General features: G+C 35.2%; 1 protein-coding gene across 3 annotated transcripts in view; it reads right to left on the bottom strand.

Moving 5' to 3' along the window:
• The window catches only part of SS18 (SS18 subunit of BAF chromatin remodeling complex), an 84285-nt gene that overhangs the window by 34212 nt on the left and 25467 nt on the right, over nucleotides 1-24606 (bottom strand). For all 3 annotated transcript variants that reach the window (XM_028098339.2, XM_028098341.2, XM_028098342.2), the window contains exons 4-5: nucleotides 12443-12596; nucleotides 8397-8618 (exon numbers count right to left, since the gene is read on the bottom strand). In XM_028098339.2, the coding sequence (XP_027954140.2) occupies nucleotides 8397-8618; nucleotides 12443-12596 (376 nt within the window). The remainder of the gene's footprint in view (nucleotides 1-8396; nucleotides 8619-12442; nucleotides 12597-24606) is intronic.

Below are 24606 nucleotides of genomic sequence, written 5' to 3'. Positions count from 1 at the left end.
TCCCTCTCCCTCTGCCCCTCCCCCCATACGCACACGCTCTCTCTCTCTCTCTCAAATTAATAAATCTTTAAAAAAAAAGTATCATAATGAAACTGAGTTTATAATCTATTGAAGAAAATCATCTGAATTTTGTCCCCTAAACCCAAAAGGTTTTGGTAAAACTGATGATCATCTGTTTTATCTGACAGTAACTGACAGTTCTTTCTTTGGTTCATTACTGGAATAACAGTTGATGGATGACAAAGCACAGAGAAGAATGCTTAGTTTTCTAATTTGTTATGGTATGAGGAAACCTAGCTCATCTATCAGTCAACAAATAGGATACAGTAGTGAACAAGACGCAGTTCCTGACTTCATAGAACTTAAGAGTCTAGAGAAAAATAATTAAAGGCATATTACAAACAATTATGTAATTACAAGTACTCAAACTTCTGCTACAAAGAGCCCAAGTACAGCCTACTTCTATACCTAAGTGGACTGTAGCTTGTCTGCAGAGTAACTTAAAGCTGGCGGAGTAAGATTATAAGTGACTTTTATGCTTTATTCCTTTCTGTATTTTCCAGATATTTCATATTAAATATTAGTTATTTTTATAACCAGAAAAATGTCATCATTGGGGAAGAAATTACAACCTTGAAAAACTTATCCAGTATGGCAATGATCAAATTATAAACAAAATATCTAATCTGAACTATAATGTAATGACTGTATAAACCTAAAACTGCAACTAACACAAACCTGCAATATTAGCCATATTACATAGATTTACCAATTTTAACAGTGAAGACAGATGAGTGTACATACAATTCTCACACATTCAAATCCACTAGTCAAGCATGACATTTCCATGGAATATAATATTTGAAATAATTTCTTCATTTGTAAATTTTCTATGTTGTACTTGAAAGGAGAAAAATAGTACTGTAGTATTTTTTCATATTGAAGATTTACTATATTTATTAAATTGGGGATTCCTACAGCTCCTGAACCTGGGTGGGGGCTTCAGGTCATGCCCAGGACTACATACTACAGACTAAGATTAATAACTTGGAAATCAATCAAATCTACATAATGGAGTGCCAATGTAAACTCTGACTACTGAGGCTCAGCTGAACTCCCCTGGTTGGCAACATTCTGTGCAAACTGTCACACACTGGGACCAGGAGAGCATCCTGACTCCCATGAAGAGAGAAACTCCACTTGTGGTATCTCTTCTGGACTTTTCTCTGCACTTTTTCCCTTGGCTGATGTATCCTTTCACTGTAATAAATCGTAACTCTGAGTGTAACAGTTTTCAGTGAGCTCTTTGAGTCTTTCCAATAAATTACTGATCCTGAGGGTGCTTTGGGGAACCTTAGTACTTGTAATTGGTGTCAGAAGTGAGGCCAATCTTAGGAACATTCCCTGTAACTTTGCAGTTGGCTAAATTCTCGGAGCTAGCATTTTTTTCTATAGCTTGGCCACTTGTCATCTTCCTTTCTAAGTATGGATCAGCTTCCAACATTTTATCCTTTGTACTTTCAATGTTATGAAACATCTCCAAGAATTTCAATATGAAGTATTTTGCCGGTCTTACTTTCTCTGGGACATCTTCGTTCTTTTCATTACGACCAGTTTTCCTATGTTATGTCAGTGAGTTCACCTTCACTAAGTACCTGCAGTGCACATCTAGTCTCTCAAATGGCAGCAGTGTCAACATTCCCCCAGTCAGCAATTTCTTCTCTAACTCTATTTACAAAGGATTTGGATTTCATTTCCAGCAGTATTACTTCCCATTTCCTGCTACACTTTTATCTTTTGTAAAATATCACAAAGGTTTATAACTGGGAGCCCAGGAAGCAACACAATTACATATTCTGCTGTGTGTGCATAAAATGATAGCTACACAGTGACCAATCACTGACAGCATCTAAAAGTGACATGAATAGTCACTGATCACGATAGTCGTCTCTTATTTATGCAGTCACTCATAAACTGAAGATATAGAAGCTAAGTTTGTACTTCATGTAAGGACTCACAGTTCAGATACCGTAACTAAAATGTGAACCATGTCATTGGGGAAAAGGTGTCATTTAACTGAACTGTGGTAACTGAAATTAATGCATACCAAAACTATACAAACAAGGCCTGCCTATATTTCTCAGGGATGTGTTTTCTCACCCTTGGGATGAAGATAATAATAGTACTACTACCTGAAAGATGTTGTGAGGATTAAACTAAAGAATACAAGTACTTTATCACAGTACGTGGCACTCACTGAATATTAGTTCATATTTTTTATATGAACCCTCCCTCCCCAAAATACTTGTATTACCACTTATGTTATACTTGTAATATGCTTGTGTTAACCAAAATCAAATCAGTTCCTTTACTGTAAGACTTTTCAGATGTTTTAATATACTAGTAAGCATGCTGAGTCCTCCAAAGTATTTTATCAATAATTGTTACAGAAGTCTTTCTGGACCATAATTTAACAAATGTTGAATTAAAGGCCTGACATAATTAATAAATAACTACACTTCTCCACAAAAGTAACAATACCATTTCAGAATCCTACTACAAGAATAAGCCATTTAGAAAGTTAAATTCCTGTTCTCCTAAAACTCACAAAATGCTTTCACATACACTAAATAAAGGACAAACAGCCTTAATCCAAAAAGAACTCCTTCAAATTAATAATAAACAGACAAACCACAGAAAATAGAACACAAACAGGCAATTCACAGAAAAAAATGCAAATGGCAAATGCTACGGTCTGAATATCTGTGTCTCTCAGACATTTTAAGTATTTATATATTTTAGCTAGCAATTTCATTTCTAAAATTTATTCTACAAGATTCTTGTGTAAGTACTCCAATATATATACAAAAATGTATGTCCCAGAAGGAGTTATAATAAAAGACTAGAAGCATTATCAAAAGGGGATATGGTTTTGTTAAATAAATTATGCTAGACCTATATAATGAATGCTATTTTTAACATGAGGTAGATCTGTAAATACTGAAAATAAAGAGTCACAAGGAAATATACTACTACAATATACATGCACAAGTAAGTCCTAGGCTTTTCTCAAGCACATATGCTTGGTACAGCTCTTACCAGAAAATAATCCACTGTATAATAAGATGATAAATACAACACTCCTGGCTATGATAATATATACTCTTCGCCCTTCATATTTCTTTGCCCTCCATATTTACATAATAAAGGTACTGAAAGAAAAATTTTCCATTATTCTAACATCAAGCCTCCAGATCAGACCATTATCATTTGGAACTTACTACCTAAATGAATCAGGACTTTCTTAATACTATTCAAACAAAACTAAAACCAAAAATAAAGTTGATGTGCTTAAAAGAGGCAACAACTGATAAACTTATCTCAAACTTTTTATTTTAAAAAAGTTTTTTATTCTGACCAACTAATTTCATATAAACTATACAAACAATTACTGAGTCAAAATTTTAATATGCATTTCACTTAACCTTACTTATTAAGGAATTTAGTCAAAGGTCTCATATATATATACACATATATACATATCTATATCTATATCTACAGAGCCAAGATCTGGATCCAAGAATTATACACATGGAACTTGTGAAATACATGTTTTAACACAAATATAGTAATTTGTGAAAACTCCTTATATTTGAATATGTAATTAGTAAAATGATATTAAATGAGAAAAGCTATTATCATTAATGCCTAGGAATAAAAAATACGCTGATTCTATCAAATGTGACTGTTGGTCATTTTCAGAAAGCCTTGCTATTCTAATTTGACTTTTAATACTCTAATGAATATACCTGTTGCTTTATTAAAGAAATATATTTAAGGTACTGTCTTTCCAGGTTATTATATGACATTTGGGTTTAATTTCTATTCACTGAAGATACAGATTTTGTATGCCTCCCAATCATTGTTCCAGGCACTAAAACAAAACAGTGTGAACAATAAAGATAAACTTCCTCCTTTTTTCTGTAATTCAAATGAATTCAAGTATTTGAATTCTAGTGAAGTTTATGCTGTATATAGGAGTAAGCAAATCCAATTATGTAAGAAAATGGTGATTCATTTTTAATAGGTCTTAAAGTTCAAAGTAATAATCCCTAAACTTTTATCTGAATAATAATGAAAATAACACAGGAAAGTTTATGTTGGATTGACCATTTACAACCGTTGGCCAACAGTGTAAGAAACAAAACAAAAACTTCCTAAACCTTTCATTTTATCTGGAAGAGTAGACTCTCTAAAAAGAACACAGAGAAAAATACTGTGCTATAATAATAAATCTGGTTGCTAAATTAAAAAATATTTCAGTCTTCTCAAGTCATAGATACATATAAAACTATAAATCAACTAGAAGTGGGCACCAATTACAATGCCACTGTCAGATATGCATTTTTTTAAGTTCAAAAAAAAGTAACTAATGAAATTTTTTTTTAAATAACCATGAACACAGTAATATGTAATTAACAAATTTAATGGGGTTAACTTTTTGTGCTTTTTAAAAAGATGTATTTTGTGTGGTAGGTCTGCAAGTTTTTGTTATAATAGTCTTCCACTGATTTGGTTTAATTTTTCAGTAAAATTCAAAAGCTAAAAACCAACTTTTAAAGAACTAATGAAGCTGAAAAGATTCTACAATTTCATTCCTATAAATAATACTTTTATTGTAATACTAGTATACAATCTGCCTTATTATGCTGGAGCTAACAGTATAAATTAACAGACTACTTCTCTTTGCTTTCTGAAACAATCAAAATTGTAAATGTATATCTATCCTTGGATTAATTTCAATCAGATTCCTAAATTACAATGACAAGGTTTTTAGACAAGTTACTTTTTTTCCCCCTTAATTTCATCTTCAAAGCTGAGAGAGAAAAAAAGGGAACAGAGAAAGGGTAAAAAGAAAGCCACTTCAAAGCTACCAGAATACAATATTTTGTTTAAAAAACTACTACAACATCATCAGTTAAAGCTCCCAAATATGTCACTTAAATAGTTAATAACTATTAATATAATAATTGCCTTTTAATTGTTCCTTTTTAAAACAAAATTTGAATTCTCTGGATTACTCTTTTTCTATTTTTCCTGTCACTTGACAGAAGTTTAGTGTAAGAAATCCCACAAATGTTTTTTTACCCCATTATTAAAAAATCGTAAGTAGCTTTAACAGTTTTTCTAGTGTCTCTTGATACAGAGATATGTATGTAGAAATATAGGGATAGCCAAAAGATTTCAATATTTTGATTTTAACTCAAAGAACAGCTAATAATATCTCAACAAACATTAAGAAAACTTTTTGAAAGTCAAAAATGTTTTTCATAGAATGAGTGTTTCCTAAGTGTTTCCCAAAAAAGGGCTATTTAAAACGTGGTCTCCTCTGATTTACTTCCACTTATTTATCAAAACAGAAGATTTTATTGATTTTATTTCATTTTGGGGGGCAGGGACAGAGAGAGAGAGGATCTCAAGCAGACTCCCCACTGAGCATAGAGCCCAAGAACAGAAAACTTTTGATGTAAAACATGTAGCTTATTTTTAAAGCTATCTAAGAAAATATCTTTTTAAAGATTTATTTGAGCGAGAGAAAGCACACATAGAGGGAAGAGGCAGAGAGAAACACGAGCAGACTCTGTGCTGTGTGCAGAGCCCAATGGTGGGGGGCGGAGGGGAAATGCCTTGATATCACAACGCTGAGATCAGACCTGAGCTAAAACCAAGAGTCAGAGGCTAAAAAGTTCAACCGACTGGGCGACCCAGGTGCCCCTAAGAGAATGTTTTATATGAAATGAATATTAAAACTTTTCATCCAATAGATACCATATAATTAAAATAACTTTACAAAAAAACTCATAGGATTAAAACAGTAAATACTGCTACAACCTCATATAACTTTCTCTCTTTTTTGGCAACTATAATTTTCTTTGGTGTTCTCTCTAGCTGAAATATCAAAATTTAACTGCAAAGTTTATTTGTCCTGAAGAGATTTTTTATTTTTTATTTTATTTTTTATTTTTAAGATTTCTTAATTTATTTATTTGACAGAGAGAGAGACAGCGAGAGCAGGAGCACAAGCAGGGGGAGTGGGAGAGGGAGAAGCAGGCTTCCCGCGGAGCAGGGAGCCTGATGCAGGGCTCGATCCCAGGACTCTGGGATCATGACCTGAGCCGAAGGCAGATGCTCAATGACTGAGCCACCCAGGCGCCCCTGAAGAGATTTTTTAAATATTGAAAAGTTCCTCACTGATTTCCATCCTATTCTTCTTTGAAAAATAATTTTTATTTCTTTAAATCAGATCCCTACATAGAAAAGAGATTATATAGAAAATGACTATTAAGAAATTCACAGATTACACAAAGCAAAAAGCACTATAACTACTATAGTAAAAACTGTACATTAGTAATACAAAATGTGACATTTTTAAAGTAGATGGTGCCTAAGTTTAGAACAAAAAAGTCCTATAAACACCTCAGTTACTTTCTCCAAAAAGTTACTGTTTTCTACATATACATTGCTGCATGCATTATTTTTTGGTTCTTCAAATCTTATTGATGTCATATCAACCCATTCTACAGCAACATCCATTCTTGCGCACACCCTACTCTTTTCTTCATGACAGTTTCTAAGTACTGTGTCCTCATTACTGTAGTTGCTTTGAGAATTATTACCAATTTTCTTGCTCTCTCTCCTTTTAACCAAACTGTATAGAGAAACATCTGGACTCCCTTCTGACCTGGCACTGACTGGATCTTGCTGTTATTTTGAACCTTTAATTGCCCTAATTAAAAAAAAAAAAATCCATCATGGGCACTAAACAACTTTGAGGAATAAAATGGAGCAAGCACCAGTTTTGTGAATCTACATTGACAATTATTCTACTGTCTCTTTGTTTTCAGTGTATCTCATCAAAATTATAAAAAAATTCTGTATTATTCTTTAAGTATTAGAATGTATTATTTCATCATAAATAATTATCAACAAATTAACCTTAACTTCTTTTACCTGGGTGCACTTTAGTGATTTGTTTTTCAAAATCACAATCTAGAAAATTTTATTGCATTAACCTCACATTTTGTAATTGAAATAGCTTTAGGCTGGCAATATGCCAACTGTTTTAAAGGCAATTAGCAGAACAGAGCGCCACTTACTGGTTTTTAGTTATTATTCACAAGCATACTTAAAAAAGAAACATGATGATAATTTCATTCTCTGAGATTGGTAATAAACTTTAATAGACTTCACCCCATTCTAAGAATAGAAGAATATAGCAGCATCTCCACCAAACACTCTAATAAACAAATTATGTTTAAATTACCTCTTAATGCTGAAATACAACATCAGAAAACATTCAGAAAAATCAAGGGAAATTCATATAAATTAATATATCCTTAATAAGTAAAATAAACCACAGAGTAAAGGTTTTTAAGGGGTTGTACTTGCAAAGATAAAATTATTTTCTCAACTTTCTAGCTCTAAATCAAATGTCTGGTTATTCATTTATTAGCTTGAAAAAATTTTTTTCTTAGATAAAAACCCAAGAATCTCAAATAAACTATCCAAAAGACCTAAAGATAAATAAGCTTTAAAAGCTTAATTAAGGGGCACCTGGGTGGCTCAGTTGGTTAAGCAACTGCCTTCGGCTCAGGTCATGATCCTGGAGTCCCGGGATCGAGTCCCACATCGGGCTCCCTGCTCAGCAGGGAGTCTGCCTCTCCCTCTGACCCTCTTCCCTCTCGTGCTGTCTCTCATTCTCTCTCTCTCAAATAAATAAATAAAATCTTTAAAAAAAAAAAGCTTAATTAAGCAAACTTCTAAATGTAAAAAATAAATTACTTTAAGCTAGTTTCAAACTCAATGTTCCTTTTCTATGGCTATGATTATGACTCACTTCAAACTTTTATTTTCATGAATCAGCTACCAACTTGAAAAAAAAGTTTTATTTACTAGTCAAGAATGACATCAGGGGCTATAGTGCCTGGGTGGCTCAGTTGGTCAAACATCTGCCTTTGGCTCAGGTCAGGATCCCAGAACCCTGGGATCAGCCAGAGTCCGGCTCCCTGTTGAGGTGGAAGTCGGCTTGCTCCCCGCTTCACCGTGCTCTCTCTCTCAAATAAATAAATAAAATATTTAAAAAAAAAATGAATGACATCTGGGGCACCTGGGTGGCTCAGTCAGTTAAGCATTTGACTTCAGCTGCGGTCAGGACCTGAGGTCCTGGGATCAAGCCCTGCCTGGAGCCCCACCTGGAGCCCCATATGTGGGGCTCTCTGCCCAGCAGGGAGTCAGCTTGTCCCTCTGCCCCTCCCCCTGCTCATGCTTTTTCTCTCTCAAAATCATTTAAAAAAAAAAAAACTTTAAAAAAAAAGAATGACATCAAGCTTATTTACCTTGGTTTGGTTGCATGTTCATATTTGGTCTGGGGCCATAGCTTCCTAATGGTTGCCCTTGACTCATCGTCATCTGGCTCTGTACGGGCATGCTCTGTGATGATGGTGCCGAATGGTTGTAACCTCCCATGGCTCCATGGCTACTTGAAGGCATGTTCATGGAACTGTTTGTCATATTGAGTTGATTGGGTCCAGGTCCCTGAATAGGCATATGGTTAGGCCCTTTGAAGAAAAGTGGTCAGAACCAAATATGAAAGTTAAACAGATGATCTATTAAAAAGTACTTAAGATTTTTATTTTTTCTGCATACCATAATAATACCAAACAATAACTTGAGTATTTAATCACTAGCAAACAAAGTAAATGCGTTACATGAATGACAGCAAATACTGTGAGGCAGATGCTATTTCCATTTTATAGATTAAGGAACTGCTGCTTTTAAAAGCCAGCAACATTCTGAAAAAGAAAAGCAATGATGAAGAACTAGCTTTATAATGGGTCACCTGGGTGGCTCAGTTGGTTAAGCGACTGCCTTTGGCTCAGGTCATGATCCTGGAGTCCCGGGATCGAGTCCCGCATCGGGCTCCCCACTCAGCGGGGAGTCTGCTTCTCCCTGACCCTCCCCCCTCTCATGCTCTATCTCATTCTCTCTCTCAAATAAATAAATAAAATCTTTAAAAAAAAAAAAAAGAACTAGCTTTATAAGAGAGCAAAACATATAAAGCTGGAGTAATTAAAAGTGTGTAGTATTAGCACACAAATGAATTAACAGATCAAGGGGCCCAGAGTTGAGTCTAAAAACACACTCAAATTTCTAATTTTATAATAGTGGCGAAATTAAATATCAGTAGGCAAAAGAAAGACAATTCAATAAATAGTGTGACCACTGAGTAGCCATCTGGAAAACGGCCTACCACATTCCTTCTACCAAAAATAGTTCCAGAGAAATAAAAAAATTAAACATTACAAAAGAAAAAGGAAAAAAATCTTAAAGGAGAATTTCAAAAAGGAGAACTTTTAAAATAATCTGGAAGTGGAAAGGCCTTCTTATATGCCAGAAAACCTAGAGCCATAAAAGACTGATAAACTAGACTACATGAAAATAAAAAATTTAAATATTACCAAACCAGACCAAACTAAACAAAATAAAAAAAAGAAAAACTGGGAAAAAATTATTAACAAGACCTACCACAGAATGAATTACTTAACATATAAAATAAGTAAAAGACCACCAGCAATAAAAGAAATGGCAAGGGACATGAATAATCAGTTCACACAAAAACTACCAAAGGGACATAAACATGAGACAACTGCTTGCTTCGCTTACAATGAAAAGGCCAACTAAAACTATGAGACCCTTTTTTCATCTTTCAGATTCCAAAGACCCAAAGTTTTGATCTATGAAGTAATTTCACACATTGTTGAGGTATATAAATATATAAGTAAGTACTATTTTTATGTAGAGCAATTTTGCAATAACTACCATATTTTAAAATGCATATACCTTTAACCCAACAACTGCAGGTCTATAAATATACAGGTCTTTGTGTGTACAAGTGCATGAATGCAAAACTGTATATGTGTGTTTATTAATTTACTAATTTACTTTTATCTTACAGGTATATTCACAGAAGCATAACTTTTAATACCAGAAGACTAGAAATAACCTATATTTCCATCATAACGAACTGTTCAAATAAATCAGGGGCACCCATGAAAAAGAATGAAATACAGTCACCAAAGCATGAGGCAGCTCTTCATGTACTGAGTGGTCTCCAAAATATATATACTCATGGTCTCTAAGATCTATCTTTAAGAGAGAAAAAATATTATATATAATACTACATAACGTATACTACAACTTGTGTTTTTTTTTTAAAGAATAAGACAAAAGAAAAAAGAGTGTTATGCATATGTTCTGGATACAGAGAATATCTCTTGAAGGATAACTAGAACCAATGACTCTCTGGAACAAAGTCTGGAGGCAGGAGCCGTATACACTTTGGTACCTTTTGACTTTGGTACCACAGATTTATTATTATCGAATTTTTTTTTAAATCAGTTAAATGTTTTTAAAAAGGAACGTGAAACTGGTTATTTGACCAAGATCAAGGAGCATGTAAGTAGCTCTACAACTCAGATTAGAAAATATTAAAAAACGGGGCGCCTGGGTGGCTCAGTCATTAAGCATCTGCCTTCGGCTCAGGTCATGATCCCAGGATCCTGGGATCGAGCCCAGCACTGGGCTCCCTGCTCAGCGGGAAGCCTGCTTCTCTCTCTCACACTCCCGCTGCTTGTGTTCCCTCTCTCACTGTCTTTCTCTCTGTCAAATAAATAAATAAAATCTTTAAAAAATATATATTAAAAAACAAAACTAAAATAGGAAATTAAAAGCCTAGATACAAATTCGTGTGCATAAAAAAGCTGGCTAAGCTCTATTAAGGAGCTTATTAAATAAAGGAAACAAAGTACCTGGACTTCAATTTCTCCTACACCTAACTAGAACTCTTTCTAAGAGAGTTGTTTTGGAAGCTCTACAGTGTTCTGGACAGCGTAGGTCATAACTAGTTAAAAATCTCTGGTTTATAAAAAATATAACTACTCCAAATGGCCATATACAAAAACCCAAATGTCAAGTTAACAGTAATTACATTGCAGCTCAAGTGCTTGTTTGGCCTTAGGCTCAAGTGTTACATGGAGAAGTCAAAATTCTAATTAACATTAACATACCACCATAAAAAGTCACAAAAGTCCTAACTTGCTAACATGCATTAGCACTACCCTTCCAGTTCAGTAACAACAGGTCCTGATGAGTTAATGTGAATTCAGCAAGAAACATCCTCCTGACTACAACCTAACAAGTAGTTACATCTTTATTCCCACCCCCCCACAGGGTGTGGGTTGTGCGGGCCATGGATTGTGGCAAGTCTCAGCAAGAAACAAGATGGCCACCAAAACAGCACCAACCTCCTACAGGATCAATCAATCACACATCAACCTTCTATAAACCAGGCTACCTGGCTTCTTTTGCTCTGTGCTCTCCTTCACCTCATTTCCTACACCCATTGTTTCTGGACACCAATGTTACCAGCCAACACAATCAGGTAAGACAACACTATCCTAAGAATGTTAATTATTAATTTTAAAAATGAACTGTTTTGTTATTTTAATTTACCTTCATTATTCCTATTTGTATAATACTTCCTTTTAGTTAATGAAAATAGCCATTGTCTTTAGAAAGTAAAAATATTTTCAAACTAAATGCAGAAAACAACCCACCAAAAATTATGAGTATGGGTTGTAGCTATTGTTACAAAAACAAGATAGTTTAAAGATACTTTTCAGATTAAAAGTTCAAACAAGCAAAAGGTAACTAATTAAGCATCCAATGACATGGAAGATATTCTAAGTGGCTCTAAACTTAAAATGGGTAAGTAGTAAAGGAATTATCTCATTATATAAAACATCTTTTTGTTCTTTTAAATCTGCTTTAATATCAATTTCCATATTTATATTATGCTATAAACATATGTATTCATAAAAATCTATACTCAGCTTCAATATTATCAATGAATAAATACTAAATATATTAGCACTTTACAGATTTTCTTTCTTTTCCCCATGTGTTTTTTCCAGCAATACTGTTTCTGGGAGCAGTAAATTTTTAAGTAAATACAAAACCCAAGGAAATGTTATCGTACCTTTATAATCTATGAAGAGATTTTAATTCTTAAGTCATGGCACAATGCCTTTTTTTCCAAAAAGCTTCTAAAGCCAGCTGTATTGCATAGTTTCAGACAGACTAAATTTAGCCAGTTCTGTTCATCAGAGGAATGCTGTGTGTCAGCTACATCAAAGCCCAAGGGCAGCCTGATAAACACTGAATACAGGTCACGTAGCTCTGTAGCTAACAAACTCTAAGAGAGCTTGTACTCGGGGGCATTCAAAGCAGTTTTGTCATCAACAATCTAGTATCCCTTGAGCCCCCATGTCGTTTCAGTTGCTAAGCAACTCTGGTGTTAATGTCTTAGAGGAGAAAAACTTACCAGGCATCTGGCCGTTCATCTGGTTCTGCATGTGTGGTGCAGGAGGACCCCCACCTACCATTCCATCTGAAGGCATGTTGTGAGAGCGTGGAGGTGGGGGAGGGCCGCTCTGATTCATCCCTCCAGGACCCATAGGCATATTCTGTGTGGGTGGCTGAAAGAAGACAGTTTAGTAAAACAAGAGAAACAGTTAGACTAATATATTAAAAGATGCATATAACAGTTGCCTATATTATTAAACTGAATAGAAACAAAAATACAAATGCATTTCATTCTAATGCATTTTAATCATAGACTAATTATTTACATCAAATTTAATATGCCCCAAAAACTTATCTTAGTATGAAGATTATCACCGACCACCTCAGACCAAAAGAACACCACCAATTTACTTTACAAAGTCTAGTGAAAATAAAATTTTTAACATTCTATACAAAAATTCACATTTATTTATATAAGGATTTTTAATGTGTCCACTATTGTTAAATTATGTTTTAAAACCTAAGTCTCCTTTCATTATTAATATATTTAGATGTATTTACTATTAATGATGGATTTTACCTGAAAAGATACAATAACAAAAAACTATAAAAGGATCAGAAGCCCCAAAATGTGATATACTTTGTATTACGATTCGAGGGGGAAATAAAGTAATTTTGGCAAGGGAATGTTTTAAACCACGAAGACTCAGTTCAGTCCAACATTTCTGTGCCGATGACTCCTATAGATTGGAAACATTACTGATGGCCTCCAAGGGTACAGAGACAGCTGCCTCAAAAGGATGCCTTTGGCAAATTTCCTAATGAAAGTGTGAAGAAAATCACTGACTAACCTTGAGAGTTCACAAAAGGGCGAAAGGAAAAACACAGATACAAGGCGGTCTGCAACACCTGGCTCCCTTTTTAGGGCTATCTTGGTGAAGAAAGCAAATGGTTAGTTGCTTTCCAAACCCCCATTTTTAAGCCTACAGAAGGAGCTATATTCTTTTACACATCTATTTCTGCCTTCTCTATTTCTCCATGTTCTAAAAACATAACGTCTACTCCTATAACTTTAGTCATTCTCTTCCTCCCACATTTTTACATGGCTAGTTAGTTAGCATTTCTGTACCATCCAGATTTTGTGAACACAATCCTCTCCGGTACCCTTAACAGATAAACACTGTCTTTTAGCTATCACATGTAAATACTCAAATCGCCAACCATTTAATAATCACTAACATTTACACAAATAACCAAGTACTAGTCTAATAGCAACCACTTAAAATTCATAGTCTTAGCATGCCTGAGTGGCTCAGTTGGTTAAGTGTCTGCCCTTCAGCTCAGGTCATGAACCCAGGGTCCTGGGATTGAGCCCCGAGTCAGGTTCCCTGCTCAGTGGTGAGTCTGCTTCTCCCTCTCCCCACCACTCATGCTCTCTCTTTCTAATAAATAAATAAAATCTTAAAAATAAATAAATAAATAAAATTCAGTCTTGGTATCTTCACTACTATATCCAGAAAATAATTGCTCTTTATTAAATAGTTCCTCTTCAATTCTCATTTTAAATTTTTTATCCACTTTGGATTCTTTAAACACTTAATGACTCTGTTCAGTTTTTTTTAAAAATTACCAAACATCAACTCAGTGTCACATATCTTACTGCAATTTGCAATGATACTTTACTATTCTTCAAACACGGCTGACCGTGACCCTCTCGTTCAAAAATAAAAATCCTTCCTTCTATATTCTTGTCCAAATTTTCTGCTGAAAACGTACGTTCTCACTCTCAAAAGATGCCAGTTTTTTCATTTTCTTGTGATGCACTTAATGAAACACCAGTATTCACGATACCCATCATAATAGAGTAGCTTATATCAAACTAACCCTCCTGCTAATAAAAGTTATAAAATCTGGGGCGCCTGGGTGGCTCAGATGGTTAAGCGTCTGCCTTCGGCTCGGGTCATGATCCCAGGGTCCTGGGATCGAGTCCCACATCAGGCTCCCTTCTCTGCAGGGAGCCTGCTTCTCCCTCTCCCTCTGCCTCTGCCTCTCTCTCTCTGACTCTCATGAATAAATAAATAAAACATTTAAAAAAAAGTTATAAAATCTGGACAAATATAAAAACTGTTTGAAGACACTGAAGAGCAATATACGCAGAGAGAAGCAGGAGGGGCTACACCTCTTTAAGAGAAGGGAAGCACCAGAGATCAGCTCCACAAGCACCTTTGCTTTGTCCTTGACTTTGCTATGTAACAGAAAATAGAGCCCAAGCAGAAGTGGCAGACCTACTGGACTGAGAAGAAGATAGAGTTTTGGGCTATCAAAAAGCTAGAAACCAAAGAACAAAGTCCCAGAGTGGAAGAACCACAAAAAGGACAAAAAGTCAAGAAAACTAGCATAACACAGCAGTCAAGAAGCTGAAGAGCTGAGTGGAATATTTCAGCTTCTGCCCAATGCTAGAGAACCAAAGACTCAAGTGTAGTCTCTACCAAGTTAGAAAGGCCTTCAAGACAACTCAAGCTCTCGGTTGAGACTTCAAAAAGGCTCTCCTTAGATTAAGGTCAAGATGGAAATATATCAGCCCTAACAAATCTTATAGTCAACGTTCAGTGCTCAAGGTAATCTAGTACTTCACCTTCCAAAGGGAAACATAACATCAAGTAGAGCCTCCACAACTGTTCATTCAAAAGCCTGGCATTCAGTGAAAAATTACAAAGCATTCTAAAAAATAAGAATGAAGAGCCACCACTCATTAGGATGGCTATATAATAATTTAAGAAAGAAAAAAACTACAGAAAGTAACAAGGGTTGTCAAGAATGTGGAGAAAATGGAACTCTCATACATACTGGCAGGATTGTAAGGGGTGTAGCCACTGTGGAAAACAATTTGGCAGTTCCTCAAAAAGTTAAACATAGAATTACCATATGACAGAGCAATTCCACTTCTGGTATAGACCCAAGAGAACTGAAGACATGCATTCACACAAAACTTGCACACAAATGTTCACAGTAGCATTATCCATCATAGCCAAAAAATAGAAAAAATTCAAATGTCCATCAACTGAATAAACAAAAATATCCATACAACAGAATATTCTTCAGTCATAAAATGAAGTACTGATACATACTACAACACAGATGAGTTTTTTTTTAAGATTTTATTTATTTGTGAGAGAGAGAGAGAGTGAAGCAGGGAGATGGGGCAGAGGGAGAGGGAGAAGCGGACTCCCCGCTGAGCAGAGAGCCCAATGGAGGACTCAATCCCAGGACCCTGGGATCATGACCTGAGCTGAAGGCAGACGCTTAACCGACTGAGCCACCCAGGCACCCCAACACAGATGCATCTTGAAAACACTATGCTAAATGAAAGAAGTCAAACTCAAAAGGCCACACATCATATAATTCCATTTACATGAAACAGCCAGAAGAGGTAAATCCAGAGAGAAAGAACATAGATTAATTAGATGTTGCGAAGGGGTAGGCAGAGGAAGAACTGGGATTGAATGTCAACAATTATGAGGTCTCTTTTTGAGCTGATGGAAATGTTTTGGAAGTAGATACTGGTAATGGTTGCATAGCACTGTGAATACACTAAAAACCACTAAATTATATACTTTAAAAGGTTAAAATGGTGACTTTAGTGAATTTTATCTAAATTAAAAAAAAAAGATGAACAACTAAGAGAAATAACAGAAACAGAACACAGAAAAAGACACACAGGTCACTCAGTTTGGAGCTATCTAAGAGAACTTAAAATAACTGATACGTTCAGGGCCAAAAAAAAAAAGAAAATATGATCAATGGAGAATTTCAGCAAAGTCCTAGAATTCTTAAAAGAGTCAAATGGAAATTCCAGAACTGGAATGTCTAGTCAATGAAATTAAGAACTCACTAATTTAGAAACAGTAAAACAGATGACTTGGTAAACTGGAAGAAATGTACACAAAATATGACACACCAAGAGATATAAAGGAGAGACTATACCCCCAAAAAAGCAAAAAGACATATACAACATGCTACAAAGATCTAACACACAACTAACTAGATTTTAAAAAGTAAAGAAAATGAAACAGGCAGTGTTTCAAAAATACTAGTCAAAAATTTTCCAACGCTAACAAAAGATATGAGTCTCTAAGCAAACATATAAAGTTCTATAAACCTCAGCAGAATATGAAGAAAACCATACCTGAGTCAAAGTCTTAAAAACCAAAGTCAGAGAAAATCTTAAAAGTAGTCAGAAAGGGGCGCCTGGGTGGCTCAGATGGTTAAGCATCTGCCCTCAGCTCACGGTCATGATCCCAGAGTCCCTGGATTGAGCCCCACACTGAGCTCCCTGCTCAGCAGAGGAAGAATCCTCTACCCTTCACCCTACTAGTGCTCACTCACTCTCTCGCTCTCTCTCAATAAATAAATAAAATCTTTTTTAAAAAATCATAAAAAAAATGTAGCCAGAAAAAATAAGACATTGAGGGAAGGACAATAAGACTAACAATCTTTTTTTTTTTAATCAGAAACAATAGAAATAGAAGACAATAAAATGACATTTTTAAAATGCTAAAAAAGGGGCACCTGGGTGGCTCAGTCAGTCGTTAAGCGTCTGCCTTTGGCTCAGGTCGTGATCCCAAGGTTCTGGGATATAGCCCTGCATCAGGCTCCCGGCTCAGCAGGAAGCCTGCTTCTCCCTCTCCCACTTCCCCTGCTTGTGTTCCCTCTCTCACTGTGTCTCTTTCTGTCAAATAAATAAATAAAATCTTTTAAAAAATAAAATCCTAAGCAAAACAAAAAAATAAACCAACCAATCTACATTTCTATAAGAGAAAATATCTTCCAACAAGGAGATAAATTAGTAAGTTTCAGATAAACAAAAGCTGAGAGATCTTGTTACAAGTGAAGGGAATTTATCAAGCTAATGGACAACTCCAGATGAAAGCACAGAACTAGAGGATTTAATAGAGAGAAATGGAAACGTGATTATTTAGACAAATATAAATTGATATTTAAAGTAACCGTAACAGTGACTTGTATGGTTGAAACAGACATAAAAGTATAAAATTTATGACAGCACTACCACAAAAGACAAATACAAAAAGGATAAATGAAGTTACACTGTTATAAGTCTCTTGCATTTTTCATCAAGCGCTGAATCTACAAATTTACACAAACCTAATAAACCAAGGATGTACACTGTAATCTCACAGGCAACTACTTAAAAATGCATACACATATAAAAATGTACAGCTAAAAAAACAAGTGGAGAGGAAAAAATAATGCTTGATTAGTTCAAAGAAAGTGAAGAAAGAGACAAATAGAAAAGTAATACCAGGTTGATATTCTCAAATTCTACTGTATCATGTTCTGTATTAAATGTATCTGGACCCAACATTTCAATTAGATAACAAGTATTATTAGAATGGATTTTTAAAACAACCAACTATATTCTGTTTACAAAAAATCCACTTTAAGGACACATACATGTTAAGAGAAAAAGGTAATATACACTAATCACTAATAAAAGTATGGTGATGTCACTATATTTACATCAGACAGTTGACTTAAATGAAAAAGCACTACAAGAAACACTAAAGGAATACTTTAGTATGATAAGATCAGTCCAACAGGAATATGTAACAATCAAATTTTTAGGCATCTCATAACACAACTTCAAAGTCATTAAAGAAAAATTTGACAGAACAAAAAAGAAAAACAGAATAATCCATAATAATGGTTGGATTTTGGGGGGGAAGATTTGTTTATTTATTTGAGAGAGAGCACACACTCCCACACAGTGGGGAGGGGAAAAATTCATAATAAAAGCTTCCACTACAAGCAGCTAGAAAAGACAGCAAGTCAAACCCAAAGTAGTACAATGAAGGAAATAACATAGATAAATACAAAACTCAACAAATTGTAGGCAACCTTCCAGAGAACATAAAAAAAGGAGAACAATTCCCAATCTCTTTTTTTAAAGGTTTTATTTATTTGAGAGAGAAAGAAAGAGAATGGGGGTGGGGAGGGGCAGAGGGAGCAGGAGAAGGGGACCCCCCACTGAGCAGGAAGCCCAATGCGGGGCTCAATCCCAGGACCCTGAGATCACGACCCAAGCCAAAGTCAGACACTTAACCAACTGAGCCACCCAGGTGCCCCAACAGTTCCCAATTCTATTATGAGGTCACAAAACTCTGATACCAAAACCCAACAAGGACATTATTAGAAAGAAATCTACAAGCCAAACTTTCTCATGAACATAAGACACAAAAATGCTAAACCAAATTTTAGCAAACAAATCCAGACTGTATTAAAAAGATGATTATTACAACCAAAGGTGTTAATTCCAAGAATGCGAGCTGGTTTAACTTTTGGAAAGTAATCAATGTAATTCACCAAATTACCGAAATAAAATTCATATAATACCTCAATATATAAAGAAAATTATTTGATAAAATTCAACACCTACCCATAATACAAACTTCTAAAAATTTAGGGATAAGTCCTTAATCTAATAAATCTAATTTACAAAAAATTTACGATAATACCATCTTACGGATAAAATATTGGACTTTCTCCTTGAATTCAGGAATAAGACAAGAAAATCCATTAACACTGCATCTATTCAACATAAAAATTAAACCCAGAGACAAACCAGTAGTATTAAGAATAGAAATAAAGTACAAAAAAAGTAAAAAAAAATAATAAAGATTAGAAAAGAAGACATAAAATTGTCATTATTCACATATGACATGATTGAGTGCACAGAAAACCAAGAGAATCTATAAAAAAATTTGAATAAGGTAACTGGATAGAAGATCAATATATAAAGATCAACTGTATTTGTATATATTTCAAAAAATAACTAAAAAATGCTATTTTAAAAATAATAGCATATATAATAGCATTAAAAAAATGAATAACTAGAAATGAATCTAACAAGACATGCAATACCTGTACATTGCAACGCCACTGAAAGAAATTAGAGTTTACTAAATGGAAGGATATACCATTTTTATTGACTAGAAGACTCAATATAGTGAAGATAGCAGTTTCCCTAATGCTGACCTAGAAATTCCATGCAATCTTAGTCAAAATCCCAGCAGGCTTTTTGAAGAAAATTCACAAGGTGATTCTAAAATTTATATGGAAATGCAAAGGAATTAGAATAGCCAGGACAGTCTTGAAAAAGAACATAGCGCTAACTGCTACGATAATTGAGATATGTGGTTGGTGCAAAGACAGATACAGAGACAACAGAACAGAAGTGAGAAACAGATCCACACATACAGTCACCTTACAACAAAACAACTTATATTCAGTGGGTAAAAATGATATTTCCAATAAATGGTACTGTATTAACTGAATATTATATGAACAAAAATGAAACTTGACTGCTAGACTCAGATCATTCTGAGTTTAATTTGCAATGGATCATGGATAAAAACTTTTAGAAGAAAACATAAGCATATTTTCATGACCCTGATATAACAAAGGATTTTTCAAACAACATACAGAAAGAAAAACAAGATCAATAAACTGATTTCATTTTAATTAGAAACTGTTCATATAAAGATACCATAAAGAGAATAAAAACAGAATTTTCAAAATGAGAGAAGACAGCACAGTGAAAGAAACAATTAACAAAACTAAAAGGCAACCCTATGGAATGGGAGAAGATACTTGCAAATGACATATCCAATAAAGAGTTAGTGTCCAAAATACATAAAGAACTTACAAAACTCCCAACACCCAAAAACAAATAATCCAATTACAAAATGGGCAGAAGACATGAACAGACATTTCTCCAAAGGAGATATACAGATGGCCAACAGACACATGATAAGATGCTCAACATCACTCATCATCAGGGAAATGCAAATCAAAACTATAATCTCACACCTGTCAGAATGGCTAAAATCAACAACACAAGAAATAATAGGTGTTGGCAAGGATATGGAGAAAAAGAAACCCTCTTGTACTATTGGTGGGAATGCAAACTAATGCTGCCATTGTGGAAAACAGTATGGAAGTTGCTCAGAAAGTTAAAAATACAACTACCTTTACAATCCAGCAATCACACTACTGGGTATTTACCCAAAGAATACAAAAACACTAATTCAAATGCTGCTATAAACACACACCCTGATGTTTATAGCAGCATTATTTACAATAGCCAAGATAGGGAAGCAGCCCAAGTGTCCAATGATGAATGGATAAAGATGTGGGGTGGGCGTCTGGGTGGCTCAGTGGTTAAGCAACTGGCTTCAGCTTAGGTCATGGTATCAGGGTCCTGGGATCGAGCCCCTGTATCAAGCCCACTGCTGGGCAGGAAGCCTGCTTCTCCCTCTCCCACTCCCCCTCCCCCTGCTTGTGTTCCTGCTCTCGCTGTCAAATAAATAAAATCTTTTTTAAAAAATTCATCTGTCTATACAATTAAAATGAGTGAATCTTATTTTATGTGAATTATACCTCAAAGGACACTTCTTCAAGAAAGCCTTCCCTATCAGAATAATCAGGCCCCATTAACTCCTATAGTCCTAAGTGCCCTTCCTTCACAGCATCTGCTACAATTGTCATTTAAAATGTTTGTGTAAAGGGGGCGCCAGGGTGTTTCAGTCTAAGTGTCTGCCTTCGGCTCAGGTCATGATCCCAAGGTTCTGGGATCCAGCCCCACATCGGGCTCCCTGCTCAGCAAGGAGTCTCCTTCTCCCTCTGCCCCTCCCCCCACTAGTTCTCTCCAATCTCTCTCTCTCTCAATAAATAAAATCTTTGGGCGCCTGGGTGGCTCAGTTGGTGAAGCGACTGCCTTCGGCTCAGGTCATGATCCTGGAGTTCCAGGATTGAGTCCCACATCAGGCTCCCTGCTCGGCGGGGAGTCTGCTTCTCCCTCTGACCCTCTTCCCTCTTGTGCTATCTCTCATTCTCTCTCTCTCAAATAAATAAAATCTTAAAAAAAAAAACTTTAAAAAAAATAGAGGTACTCAACAAATATTCACTAAATGAAAAAAATTATTTTGAAATATAAGCAGCATATCAAATTCAATTAGGGACCAATATTTTTGCGATAACTTTCATGTTATTTCAAAACTGCTTATTCTCTATACTCCACATCCCCATTTGGAAGCAACATCTCGAACTTGAAATCTACAACAATAAATCCCTGACATCTCCACCCCCACCCCCACCCAAATTCCTTTACCCAGCCATCTCAGTTGATGGTAATTCCATCATTCCAGTTGCTCTCTGAAAACCATGGAGTCATTCCTTATTCTCACCCTCTGACTCCCACATTCAATTTTCAGCATCTCCTTTGGACTCTACCCTTAAAATATACCTACAATTTGACCATTTCTTCCACCTCCTCCTTTGCTACCATGCTGGTAACAAGCCACCATCACATCTCTCATGACGATTACTGCAATAGCCTCCTATCTGGATTCCCTGCTTCTATTCATGCTCCTCTATCATAAATGTTCCACACGGTAATCAGAATGAGTTTATTAAAATATGTCAGTTCACTCTTCTGCTCAAAATCCTCCAAGAGCTTCCAATTGCAAGGTAAAAATTAAAGTCCCTACAATAGCTTGCAAGATTGAATTTGTCCACACAACTTCCTTACCTCATTCTGTTCCAGCCACAAACTTAATGTTGTTCCTTGAACAAGTCAGGCATAGCTTCACTTCAGGACCTTTCCACTGCTTGTTTCCTCTGCCTAAAACATTCTTTCTCAAGTCTTTGCTCAACTGCCACCTTCTCTATGAAGTTCTCCAGACCACTCTACTTCTTACTGCAAATTCCATCCCCCACCTGCAGCACTCCTAATACATCTCTCCCTGCTGTTTTCCTTTTCTATAGCTCTTATCATATTCTAATAAACTATACGATTTAATCATTTATTATACCTGCCTTGCTTGCTAGAATGTAAAACCCAAGACAGCAGGAATATTCATCTGCTTTGTTAACTGATGTTCCAAAAAGTACCTATTGCCTGACACACAGTAGGCACTTAATATTTAGTAAACGAACTCTCAAACTTAAATGATTTAGTATAAAATTAAAAATAATTCTGACTATAAAGTTATCTTTAATGTTTCTTTAAAATATAAAAATATCACTGTAAAATATAATTTTTAGCTTAATAATCCTTCCTCTGTGTAACTCATTCATGTAACTGTCATTAATATAGTTCCCCACAAGGAGGCACTAAAATGACACATAGAAATAGGAGATTTAAAAATTAGTATTATGTAAAACAGGAGAGATACATACATGTTTAAAATACTGCCAAAAGCTGATAGATGACCAATACATACATAAATTAAAGAGTCTGACTGGTCAACCAAGAATGGATCCAAAAGCTGCATCATTACATTTGCCTTGCTTCCTAGACCTATGTCAGTCTCGCCAAAAATGAGTTCTAACACATCTCTGAAACAGTTCAGAAAGATCTCATTGATTCCTCACTAATTCCACAAGAAATGTCAGGATGCCATCATGGGTAGCCTTGAACTGATGCAGGTTTTTTATCTTACCAAATGATTTCCTCAATTAAATAATCTTAAAAAATAATAATCTCATCAGTTGCTGTGTCATCTGGTCCCCAAACTAATACAGAACTTAGTCCTACTATAAAACCTGACCAGTTGAACTTTCATAACTGATAACATTTTCCACCTATTTTCAGAGCATGATGATTCTCCGAACTTCCTAAGGAGTTGGGCTCCCAAATGATTCACTTACCAACAATACTCCCCCCGTTAGTAATAGGCTCCCCAGAACTTCAACCTTTTTTTTTTTTAAAGATTTTATTTATTTAACTGACAGAGAGAGAGAGAGACAGCGAGAGAGGGAACACAAGCAGGGGGAGTGGGAGAGGGAGAAGCAGGCTTCCCACTGAGCAGGGAGCCCGATGCGGGACTCGATCCCAGGACCCTGGGACCATGACCTGAGCCAAAGGCAGACGCTTAACGACTGAGCCACCCAGGCGCCCCAACCTTTATTTTTGAAATAGCAAACACTCCCACCCTAACAAATCCAACATGAAACTATCTCCACTATGAAAAATTAAGTCTACCTAACCCTAATATATTAATTACTAAACAGTCACTCCAGATCCATATAATCTTAGAGAATGAAGTAACTGTCTTCTTCCCAGACCAGGAGAATTCTCTGGAATATACTTCCAAAAAAACAATTCATCCACTCCTAAAACATGGGGACATAGGACTCTAAGCCTTTCTTAAGTTGTAATAATACCATCAGTTAAGAAACAGGAATGTATGTATTTAATCTTTATTATTTTTACATCTATACCAATCTGGCTAAATTACAAAGTAATGTGTAATCATTACAAAAACAGAAATAATGCAAATAGGAATCATTGTTAAAAACTTGATATACATAGCTCCAGAAACTTTTTAAAAATTTACACACACACACACACGTATAGTTTGTAAAAGTAGGGTCACACTATTGTGTGATTTCTTTCATTCTACTGTAGGAATTATTCTTTATCGACATATAATTCAATCCCATTTAAGAGTGTAGAACTCAGCTATATAAGCTATAAAAATTTTTAACCCACCCTCAACATTGAGACTAGTTCCCTAGTTTGTTTTTGTTTTGCTAATATAAACAATGTTTAAATTAAGTCCCCCAAAAATAAATTAACAGTCCCATACAAATACTTTTCTATACTCATTCCACACAAATTAAGAGTGAATTACTTAATTTCCAACATTTAGGTTCTTTTTTTTTCTTAAGCCAAAGAAATGCTTTTTCTTAGAGAAGTGAGCTAGGTACATTATTTTCAATAATGACAGAGGCAATCTTTAGGTTCCTTACTTAGTACATGTAGAAGCTACTGTCACTGATTTAGTAATACAGTTCTGCCCAAAAAATGTATACACACACACATATAAACATACATACACACAAATATTTATATTCCTCGCAATAAGATATAACCAATCTAAGCAATCTCTTTCCATATCTGGACTGAATTAGACAGTGCTTGAATTTCATATATACTGTCCAGCAAAGAGTTAACATGATTATTTCTAGAATTCTGAAATGCCATGATAGGAAATGATACTGCAAAATGCTCCCTATAATATACTAATGGGAAATGGGCCCCCATAAATCAATTCTCTACAAAATACAGGGTTACCTCCTTTGTGAAACTTTTCCTAATAC

Source organism: Eumetopias jubatus, unplaced genomic scaffold (genome assembly GCF_037043125.1).
Source record: "Eumetopias jubatus isolate StellerSeaLion01/CBP00866 unplaced genomic scaffold, mEumJub1_p1.0 scaffold_16, whole genome shotgun sequence".
Classification (NCBI taxonomy): domain Eukaryota; kingdom Metazoa; phylum Chordata; class Mammalia; order Carnivora; family Otariidae; genus Eumetopias; species Eumetopias jubatus.
Note: the sequence above shows the minus strand (reverse complement) of the source record. Positions and strands in the feature narration are given on the sequence as shown.